Below are 11,520 nucleotides of genomic sequence, written 5' to 3' on the forward strand. Positions count from 1 at the left end.
TCCTTACTCTCTTTGATCTTGAATATTTTATTTCCTCCCAAATATTTACTATGCAAGCCTCATAACATAAGAATGTATTTAAAGGAAGAAAAGTTACAGTTCCATTGCCTTAGACGTCAGCTAATTTCATTTTAGCAGTTTCTTTCCAGATACTGTTTACATATATTCTTACATAGTTGTCATCCTTGTGTAGATAAATTTTATACTTGCTTTTTCACTTGCCTTCTTTTTTATGTGAGTGTATATAATCTTCGTGATTCTTTTTTTAATCAGATGTGTCCTGCCTCATTTAGTGGAAGTTCTTTGCTTACACAGCCATTGCTCTAAGATTAGCCATTGAGATTGATTCAGTTTCTCCTCATTATAAATAGTACTCCCATCAATGGAGAATTTTCTTCTTCTTTTGAATTCATGAGGACTAATTCCTAAGAATGAATATAAATAACTTGTATTGTCCCTTAATATAAGCATTATGAAATTGATTTTTAAAGACCACACCCCAGTTGATACTACTACCAACTGAGTGGCTGCCAATTCCACTACCACCTTTCCAGATTAGGATTTTATAAGTTTTTAATTGCTGTTTTAATAGAGTATAAAATGGTAGAGCCTTGTTCAGTTTTGAATTCTTCAATTACTAGTAGGATTGAGTATATTTCCAAATGGCATTTAGTTACGGGTTGTCTTTACTCGTGTGTCGATTGTCAGTTAAGACCATGTCATTTTTAACTTCTCTGTGCCTCACAGTGTTTCTTTGTAAAGTGGGGTCGTAGTCAGGTGGATGGTGAAGAGTTTATTTTACAGGTAAAATAAATAATTTAAGAAACCAGTGTAATGACTCTTAAGACCTATGTGGTCTGGAATCAAGGCAAGTAAAGTGGTCTACTGTCCAAATCTACTTGCAGGGTAAGTACTGTTGCTGTCTCTGTTATGTTCAGTCTCCATTAAGCTGTCAAAAATATGACGGTCTCCCCTCTTTATCTTTGCAGAATTATATCAAGTTCCAGTCATTGGTGTGACAGTGCCCATCATGTGGTTTTACCTCCTCATGAATGTCATCACTCAGTATCCTTTGCACTCCTCTGCCACATGGTCTGCTCCATGGTCTTTTGACATAGGAATGTTTATTCTTCTAACGGTGCGGTGACATGAGTTTTGTTTCTGCCTTGATCTGTTCTGTACTACTGGAGACAGAGGTGCCTTCGTGGGGGGCCAGAGAGAGGTTAGTGCTCCAGGAGGTCAGTAAGTCACTGGGCGCCATAAAGGAATTGCTCTGGATAACTCAGTGGATAACTAAGTATTAGTATATGACATGAATGCTCTGTGATTTCTGCTGGAGTTTTTCAGTAACCTAGGATATGTCACAAGCTGCCACAAAATTCTGCAAGAAATTTCAAACTAACTAAAACCTAATTTTTTCAATGGTTCTTTTGAACAACTTTAAGTATGTTATAAAAGTCATGAAGGCTTTGAAACCGTGAAACAGGTCGAGATTGGTTTCATTCCTCTAACGTCACCTAATAGATTTGCTGGCAGAGTTCCTTTTTGGACGAGTAGGTGGAGCCCGGGTCCTATAAAGTAAGTTTGCTGACCTTTATTGAAAGTGTTACCTACCTTCTGTCACTACTTGGGAGGGGGACCCTCACCGTAAACCGTGTGAAGAATTCGGAAGAATAATGGGAGTTCTGCAGGCAGTTTCAAGTTAGGATCCACAGATGAATGGTAGGACATTCATTCTGCAGGATGTTCCACTAAGGAAGAGCCTCAGAGCAGCCATAACCCACCCCCGTGTTTTCTGGTTCTTAGAATATGAACATTTAAACCAAGAGCGATGCCAGAATGTTCTCCCTGGTGTTCTCTCTGTAGTCTTCCGAAAACCACCTTAACCCCACCACTCCAGGTACGTGTGCATCCGGGGCGTCTTCATTCTCACCACAGAATGCGCCTCCCTTACCGTCACCCTCGTTGTGACTCTACGCAAGTTCGTTAGCCTCATCTTTTCCATCTTGTACTTCCAGAACCCTTTCACTCTGTGGCACTGGCTGGGTACCTTGTTTGTCTTCATTGGGACCCTAATGTACACAGAAGTGTGGAACAACCTAGGGACCACAAAAAGCCAGCCTCAGAAGGACAAGAAAAACTGAGGTCTGCGTGGAGCAGAGACCAGTGTCCTAACGTGCCAGGGTCTGGTGAAAGTCTGGCCACCATTTCACGTTCGTTAATGCTGAAGTATTGAACCAACCTTGTACGAGAGAATCCTCAGAAGGAGGGACTTCTCAGATTTCTTAAGGCTGTACAGACCGTTTGCGGACTCTAAATGGACACCCCTCAACCATGAAGTAGAAACAAGAACACTTCTCTGCTATTGAACAGCCGGTTTGTTACTTGTTTTGTTTACCAAAATATTTAGTACTGTTACTTGTTTATTGAATTGAGTCCCCACAGCTACTAGTTTTATATGCGTGGTCTCAGACGAGTTGATCTCTCGTTGCCGTTCTGATGATTTTCTGCCACACAGTCATTATCCTCCTGTGGCCTCATCCCTTCTTTCTGTCACCTTTCCCCTCCCCCTGCCACCACCGCAGCACTGTCAGCCAGTCAGATGCTCCAGCCTCATCCTTGGGAAACAGCTGAGTGGCCCTGTGAATTGAGACCCCAGTGACATTGGGCCCGGAAAAGAAGCGGTTGTCCCTGTGAGCAGAGCCTTGTCACCCTCGAGCAGGGCCGGTGGGAATTCTTTCCCCCAACTTGCTTTTTTTTTTTTTTCCTCTTATGCAAAAGTCTTTTGCTTTCTGTGATTAGAACAGACCTGCGGCGCATCTCTCTATGGCACAGAGTTAATAAGAAAGGTTTATGTGAGTCGGGAGGGAGAGATGTTTTCCTCCGTCTTGTACATGGAGCCCTTCAGCTCAGAATGGAGATGGTGCTGCCAGGGTGGCCGGGAGCAGCTGCCCCTCGGCGGCACCCAGAGAGCCCCAGCTCCCCTCTGGGCCCAGCCAGGCACGCACAGGGCTGGTTCCCAGTGGGTGCGTTAGCTCTTTGAAAGGCTTCTTAACCAGAGATGCCACTCTGCCTGTCAGTCTGATAGAGTCATGGGCAGTCAGGCTAAGGAGTAGACTAGTATATGGTGGGCGTGGTGGGTAAATCAGGTCCAGTCACAACAAAAATGAAGGTGGATTTTTTTCTTTCCTATGAGGTATCTCAGTGTTCTTGGTGGTTATTTACAGGTGGTTGGGAGGTAATGTGTTCTGCTGTGTAGAAACATGATGCCCCTTCCGGCTAATCATTTCGGAGGTGTGGTTTTTCCTTCCTGGGATAATTTTGAGAAAGAGGAACAGTGTCAGTATAGCATGTGTAAGGGTGTGTGTGTGCGTGCGTTTGTGTAGTTCTGTGATAATACTGGAGGAGAAAAGAGCATGAAAGTATGTTCTTCTATTTCCTCATTCTTCACTCAGCCTTGGACCTTCATTAACCTCACAGAAGTACATGCACTTCCGTCTTTTGCACACAAAGCCCTTCCTTTGGGCATAGACTGTGTTCTTACATTGCGATGTGGTTCTCCAGATCTCCTTGTCTCATTCTGTAGTGTGGATATTTCCTTATCTGCAGCTGTTCTCTGATGGGGTCTGAGATAAGTGTTGGGTCATTGGGTCGCTTTGGGGAAGTAACTTAAGCTGCCTCATTGTTTCTCCATGTTAGTCACCGGGTTTTCAGACTAATTTGTTGTTCTGAAGGACAACTTTCCAGAGCTAATAATTGGTCTACCCTAAAAGATGCCAAATTTGGTGTGAACCCGTTCATGGAATCAAAAGGCATTTTCTTTGAAATATGTAGAGTTCCTCAGGCTGATGATGCTATAAATAGCATGTGTTAAATATCCTCTTAAAAACAATTAATAAAAGCTACTTTTTAAAAAATCACTTAATAAAATCACTTAATAGAAGAACCTGTCCCTAGGGGCTATTGGATTGCTACGTATCTGGAGTCTTAACAGGCTTTCATAACTTAGTGTTATCCTTTTTATGTTGATGAAAATTTTTAGTTATTGAAATGTGTTGGTGTACATAGACAGCATTTAACTGGGTCTATTAGGTTTTAGATTCTGGTTTTAGAAAGTACATGTCCCTCTCAGTCTGAACACCTCTGCTGGTTTTATTAACAAGAGGTTATATATGGACAGATTATGGCACTTAACCAAAAAGGAACATATGTAAGAACAGAATGTCTGAAGTGCCCTCTGAGTTGATTTTCTCTCTAGTGGCCAGATGTAAGAAAATATGTCTAATGGACACTAATACTTCCATTAACAACTTTTTTTGGACCATTTATTTCCATAGGATAACTGATTTTTCAATCCAGGTTGAAACTAATTTCAACTTCTATTAAAGAGGCAAATAAACCATTTTGTAGAGGACCAGACCCATGCAACTGAAGGAGAAATGTCTATTACAGTGTTTCTCCTCTTCTCTGGGTCAAGACTATGTAACTGTGTACCCTAGAGATAGAGTTTGTTTACAAGAGAGATTGGTGTTTAAGACAGCCAAAACTCTACCCTTAGAGCAAAGATCAAATAGCAGATGCTACTAGCCAGAAAGTATACTGTGTGTGTGTGTACATGTGTATACATACTTGGGTACCCACTTAACAACTTGACCACTGTCATAGATAAAGTAACAGGAGAAAATGGTAGATATTTGAATTAATGTAATACCTACATCAGCTTTTACACAATTCTGTTGTCACATTATAAATGCTCTTTTTCATTTTTTTCATTTTTTTTTTCTTGATCCTTTTTATTTTCCTTTTCGTCTAAAACAGTCATTAATGTACTTGGTAAATGTCTATCAAGTTTTAAAATATTTAGACACAATCTAGTTTTTCCTCCTCCTTCCTGCCCAGTTATCCAATTATGAAATGCTACAGTATCTTATTCTTGTGGGAAGATTACCTGACATTTTTAAAGCATTCTAATAACTTGAGGTCATTTCTTGAGCACCTTTCCTCCCTTCTGCCCTATTTTGTTTCCCTCCTAAGCCCCACCTCCAGTGTCCTCACTGCAGTCCCTGTTCACTTGTGTACTTTTCCACACCTGTAATCTTGTATTTGTTTATGCCTCTGTTCTCTGGGGCCTCTCAGATGTTTTTCTGGATTTTTACAAGGTATTTATATCTGTGTAGCACGTATTTTGTTAGACATTGTTATAAGCATTGATACTTGGAGTGTGAGAAGATCTGGCCCATATGTGAATATATGTATAGATAAGTATGAACATGAGGGTAAATGTAAAAATGTTTATATGTTTTGTTACCTGAAACTGGGGCTGAAAATCTTAACCCCCATGTTCTTCTATATTTGGAAAATAATGTTCTTGTTTGCTCTTTTCACCCCACGTTGAGCTCACTTTACTCACCAGTGCCAAATGCCAGGGAGAGGGGAGGTGGAAAACCTCAGGAATTATTCAGAGCCAGTGAATAAGCTGTGGGCTGGTGGATCAGTTGGCATGTCAGAGTGAAGGGGAGGAAGAAAATTTCCTGTCCAAGGTTCTTCCTGCTGGACTAGGAATTACATTTACATGATACAGATTAACAGGAGGAAAAAAAAAATCAGTTTTATTTTGTGCACCCGGAGTCCCAATAAGGAAACTGAAACCTAAATAGAAGACCAAAGCAGGCATTTTTAAAATACACATTTTAGACAGTAAACCTGTCAGGACTTGACAGGATAAAGAAAACGGATGTTTGGGAGCTTTAGTAAGGAATTCGGGCTGTGGTAGTAGATTAGTAAAAATATAACCAGGTTTGTTTCTGCAGCTTTCTTGGCTTTAAAGATTTTTTTTTTTTAGTTTTCTTAGTGCAGGGAGGGTACCTTTCACATGGGAGACTTATTTTCTACTTTCAGGAGGATAGAGGAGGGTCTGAGTGTCCTTGTACATGCTGTTTCCCACATAGTTTCAATTCAAAATAATGAGTATGCCATTGTGGTACATTATGGGGCCTGCCCTTGGCCTCTGCAGTTCCCTCCACCAAAATTTCCCTGGAAGTTTCACACATTAAAAGTTCCAGATTGTTCCATTTCAATGAACCAGTCTGGGTTCTGACGATAACGTCAGTTTAGTTAAACTCATTTCAGGAGGTGGTGATGTGTTCTCAAAGTTAGTCCAATGGTTCGAATCAGGAATGAATAAGCCATTTCTATGGAAACAAAAGCAATGGTTAATGATTGGATCAAATTATAAACCAGTTTCTGAGGGGAGCAGTCGAGTGGATTTCTGGATGACTGTGGCAGTCTGATGTATTTTCGTGGTTTGTAATTGGAGTTTCTGTGATCTTTCTGAGTCATCCGTAGAGCAGCAGGCATGGAGATCGTGTACATATGAGCTGTTGCCACTTCTCAGAAGCTTAAGTTGTTTATATGCAGTTTGCAGGGCTTCAGGAAAAAGTGCAGTTTTTGGTTAGCAAGCCAAGTAAAAAGGATGGGGAAGAAAAACAAAAATGTTAGTTGGGGGAGTTGTAGCCAGGCACTGGAGAAAACCACAAGAAATCAGGATCTTATCCAGTTTATAATGAAGTGTATTAGAATATAGTATTCACAAAGGTATGTTATTGGAAGTTTTTCTCTTTATAAGCACACTCATTTTTACCAGAGATAGCCCAGTTGAGACTAATTGGTTTGCAAAATAAGTGTAGTTTTTTAGAACTTGGTCTGATTCCTTATATAAGTGCAGCAAGAATAGCGATTGACTGTATAGGCTCTTTTTATAAGGACTCTCCAGACTGAACTTCACAGCCTCTCAAGGTTGGAAGCCAAGCCAGATGCTTGCCACAGATTGCACCTGTAAGATTTGGATTGATTCTTTCTCAAGGTCCCCAAAGTACCCCAAGGTTCTTTTTCCTGCCAGAAGTGACCATCTCTCTTCAACTGGTAAGTTTGTTGGGAACCCTGTCAGCAAGATATCAGGCTATTTTTCCAGGGGGCTTTATTGGCTCCATATAGTCAACCTTAGTTCCTTAAGCTCTCTGGTAATATCTGAGTTTATGCAGGTCTCCCTCAAATACGACATTCCAGTCAAAGCCTTGGTAATATAACCAGGGTTTCCAGTTGTGTCCTATTACTTATTGAACTTATGCAAATGAATATATTATGAAAATATAAGAATACTGAGAGTTTTTGAATTCCTAAGGGATCAGGTAGAGAGAAGATAAAGGTTTTATATTCACAAAGGTATATTTTATCAAATTGCTGTAAGTTATCTTAATTTCTTTAAATCTGGATAAACAATGTTTCAACAAAAGAAAGTCATAAAAATTATAATCATCTTCCATTCAGTCCCATGTTATTATTGTTTTGCTTAAATCTAATTCTTTCATTAGTTCTGGAAGTTCTTACCGAGTTCAGTTGCATGATCTTAATATTATCAGAAACCTGTACTTCAGTTTCTTTCCATGAGTCTCAGTGCAGACAAAACACAATTGCAGGACGGCTTGTAAAAGCATCTGAGTATAACAGTCTGGAAACAACAAAAGACTTAAAAGTGGCCGTCGTTAGAGATCTGATTACAGTTCATAACAATGCAGTTGACAAGGAAATTCGGTTATTTCTGTGACATAGAACACTTCAAACAACATACTAGGACATACCTGATTTCTAAGAGCTTCATACAGTTTTTAATAACATTTCTATACACTTATAATCTCAGAGAGTTCAGTATCACTCGACAGAGCTTCCCATTTAACTTAACCAGCCTAATTAGTGTAATCTTTTTATAAGGAGACCAAGTATCTGTGGGCCCTCTGGAATATTTCAGTTAGATGGTGATGAAAAGACTTTATTGACAAACTTTCCAAAATCAAACATCAAAATGTTTGAACATTTTATTAAATAGGATCGCTGATCATTCTGAAATATTTAACCAAAGTGACAAAAGATTTTAAAGGCAAATACCCAAGGTTACATAATTGTGAGCAAAAGTTGGCTCTTTTAATATTGAAGACTCGGTTTTCCTGAATGATCAAAGATCTGATGAAGACATAGAATCTTAGATTATTGGTTTGCTTTTCATAAATTATAAACAAAACTATTTAATGTTAAAACTTAAATTTATTCTAATCTTAGCCATTACTGACCATATATAAAATTCCTTTTTTACATTCAGATTTTGTTCTAAGTTTTTCCTCAACAAAAATGTCTTTGCATTCCTCATATCTTTCTCTTAGTGAAAGCATTTTCCTTGTATAAAGAGTGGTTTCTTTTATTTGGGGTAGCTTTAACCCATTTAATTTGAATTCTTAGGTGAAGTTTGTGAAGTAGGAAAACCTTGATCTCCCCTTCTCTGAGGGCTGACTGGACAGCTTCCCATAGAGAACAGCGAGAGAGACCGACATGGTAACAACTGGGAACCCCCACCCCAACACTGTAAACTGCAGTGGGGAGGGATAGAATTGAGGGACTGAACAGATTTATCTGCCCTGGAATGCAGATAATAAATATTCTAGTTGCCTTTTTAAACCATGGCTTTTTAAGGAACTAGCTCTCTACCAAGCAGTAGGGGGCCTGCTGGAACACTCTCCGGTCAGAGAGGCTGCAGCATGCGCCTGTTTACACTCCTTCACCCTGATAATGCAGATTTAAATAGGATCCAGGCTCCCGGGCTGGCCTACTTCTGTGAGCCCAGGGCCCCAGCACATACTGGGTATACCTGGACAGCATAGACTACAGCTCCAGCTGTATCACCAAGGTGACACAGGGGCAAAGCATCTTGGGATAGTCCAGATGACTTGCCTGAGCACCCCCCTGCACATGGCTGGGGAACTTTCCACCCAGGCCTCCTGCGGCTCCAGCAGTCTTACCATTATGTACCTTGCAGAAAAAGCCCTGGGCTCCCCCAGCTTGTCCCTACTTCAGCTTCAGCTGTCCTGCTGGAGTGCTCTCTGCAGAGCCCTGGGATCCCCAGTCCACACACCTGCTACAGCCAGCCCAGTGGCCAGGCACACAGTCTACACCAGCCAGCCTTCCACAAGGCAATTTCCTCAAGTTTAGAAAGGAAGTAACTATTCTACCTATTTCATAGAAATAAACACAAAATGAAGAATGTGCTCTAACCAAAAGCACAAAACTTCAGGAAAAAAACTAAATGAAATGGAGATCAACAATCTACCTGATAGACATAAGAGTAGATGAACTCAGAACTTCAACAAAGAGAAAATATAAAAAAGAGCCAATCAGAGGGAAAGAATACAGTAACAAATGAAAAATACACTAGAAAGAATCAACAGCAAATTAGAGGATGCAGAGGAGTGGATCAGTGATCTGGAAGACCGGCTAATGGAAAGCACCCAACCTGAAGAGCAAAAGAAATTTTTAATGCTGATAGGTTAAGAGATCTCTGGGACAACATCAAGCATATGGATATTCACATTATAGGGCTCCTAGAAAGAAGAGAGAACTTAACTAACCTGGGGGAAGGAAAGAGACACCCAGGTCTAGGGAGCACAGAGAGCCCCAAACAAGATGAACCAAAGGTGGTCCAAAACAAGACACATAATTAAAATGTCAAAGATTAAAGATAATCTTAAAAGGAGCCAGCAAGAAGCAACTAGGTATGTACAAAGAAAGCCCCCCCAAGGCTATATGATTTTTCAGCAGAAATTTTGCAGGCCGGAAGGGAGAGGCATGACACATTCAAAGTGCTGAAAAGAAAAAAACCTATAACCAAGAGTACTTTACTGAGCAAGATGGTCATTCAGAATTGGAGAGAGAAGGAATTTCCCAAACCTAAGGTAAAGGAGTTTATCACCACTCAACTGGCCTTACGAGAAATGTTAAAGGGAATTCCTTTTTTTTTTTCTTTTTTAAAGATTTTATTTATTTATTTGACAGAGATGCAGAGGGAGAGGGAGAAGCAGGCCTCCGGCGGAGCAGGGAGCCTGATGCAGGGCTTGATCCCACGACCCTGGGATCATGACCTGAGCCGAAGGCAGATGTCCAACGACTGAGCCACCCAGGCGCCCCAAAGGGAATTCTTTTAAGTGGAAAAGAAAAGCCCATAATTAGAAGAAAATTAGGAAAAGGAAAAAAATTCACAAGTAAAAGCAAATATACAAAGTAGTGTATCAGTCACTATAAAATTAATGATTAAAAGACAAAGGTAGTAATATCAATTATATCTAATAGTTAAGTTATATCTAAATAGGGACTCAAAAAATAGGATGTAAAATATATACATAAAATATGGAGGGGGCTGTAAAATTGAAGTTCTTTTAGAATGTGTTCGAACTTAAGCAACAGTCAATCAACAATACAGACTTATATACTTAGGATCTTATATATAAGCCTCATGGTAATTACAAACCAGAAATCTATAATAGAGACACAAAAATAAAAAGGATAACACTAAAGAAAGTCATCAATTACAAGGAAACAAAACTATAACCAGGAAACAATGAACAAAATGGCACTAAATACATACTTAGTAATTACCTTAAATATAAATGCTCAAATCAAAAGACATAGGGTTCTCTCTCCCTCTCTCTCATAAATGAATTAAAAAAGGGGGCACCTGGGTGGCTCAGTCACTTAAGCGTCTGCCTTCACGACTGCCTTCAGCTCAGGTCATGGTCTCGGGGGTCCACACAGAGGCTGTTTGTCCCTCTCCTTCCCCGTCTGCTCCTCCCCCAACTTGCGTGCTCTCTCTCTCAAATAAATGAATAAAATCTTAAAAACAAAAGACATAGGGTAACAGGATAAAACAACCAGACCCATCTATATGCTGCCTACAAGGGACTTACTTCAGACCACTTACAGAGTGAAAGTGAAAGGATGGAAAAAAAGATTTCATGCAAATGAAAGGGGGAAAAAAAAACTGGGGTAGCAATATTTACACAAAATAAACTTTAAAACAAAGGCATTATATAATAATGGGATCAATCAAGAGGATATAACAATTATAAATATCTATTCACCCACCATTGGAGCACCTAAATATATAAAGCAAATATTAACAGAGGGAGAAATTGACAATAACAGGAGGGAAATTTAACATCCCACTTGGATCGATAGAGCATCCAGACAGAAAATAAGTAAACCGTGGCTTTGATGGGTTTTACAGATATATATAGAACATTCCATCCAAAAACAACAGAAACACATTCTTTTTAAGTACACATATAACATTCTCCAGAATGGATCACATGTTAGGCCACCAAACAAGTCTCAATTAATTTAAGAAGATTGAAATCCTATCAAGCATCTTTTCTGACCACAATAGTACGAAACTAGAAATTACAAGAATGGGAAAAAAAAAAAAAAACAACACATACGCACATGGAGCCTAAACATGTTACTACCTAACCAGTGGGTCAATGAAGAAATAAAAAATAAATGAGGGTGCCTGGGTGGCTCAGTTGGTTAAGCGACTGCCTTCGGCTCAGGTCATGATCCTGGAGTCCCGGGATCGAGCCCCACATCAGGCTCCCTGCTCAGCAGGGAGTCTGCTTCTCCCTCTGACCCTCCTCCCTCTTATGC

General features: G+C 40.0%; 1 protein-coding gene across 1 annotated transcript in view; it reads left to right on the forward strand.

Moving 5' to 3' along the window:
* SLC35B4 (solute carrier family 35 member B4) overlaps nucleotides 1–2,367 on the forward strand; it is a 36,321-nt gene extending 33,954 nt beyond the window's left edge. Inside the window, exons 9-10 of the mRNA XM_032401538.1 lie at nucleotides 990–1,065; nucleotides 1,901–2,367. Coding sequence (XP_032257429.1) covers nucleotides 990–1,065; nucleotides 1,901–2,144 — 320 coding nt within the window. The 3' untranslated portion in view covers nucleotides 2,145–2,367. The remainder of the gene's footprint in view (nucleotides 1–989; nucleotides 1,066–1,900) is intronic.
* The last annotated feature ends 9,153 nt before the right edge of the window (nucleotides 2,368–11,520 follow it).

The sequence above is a fragment of the Phoca vitulina genome, unplaced genomic scaffold (assembly GCF_004348235.1).
Source record: "Phoca vitulina isolate PV1807 unplaced genomic scaffold, GSC_HSeal_1.0 scaffold4, whole genome shotgun sequence".
In the NCBI taxonomy this organism is placed as follows: domain Eukaryota; kingdom Metazoa; phylum Chordata; class Mammalia; order Carnivora; family Phocidae; genus Phoca; species Phoca vitulina.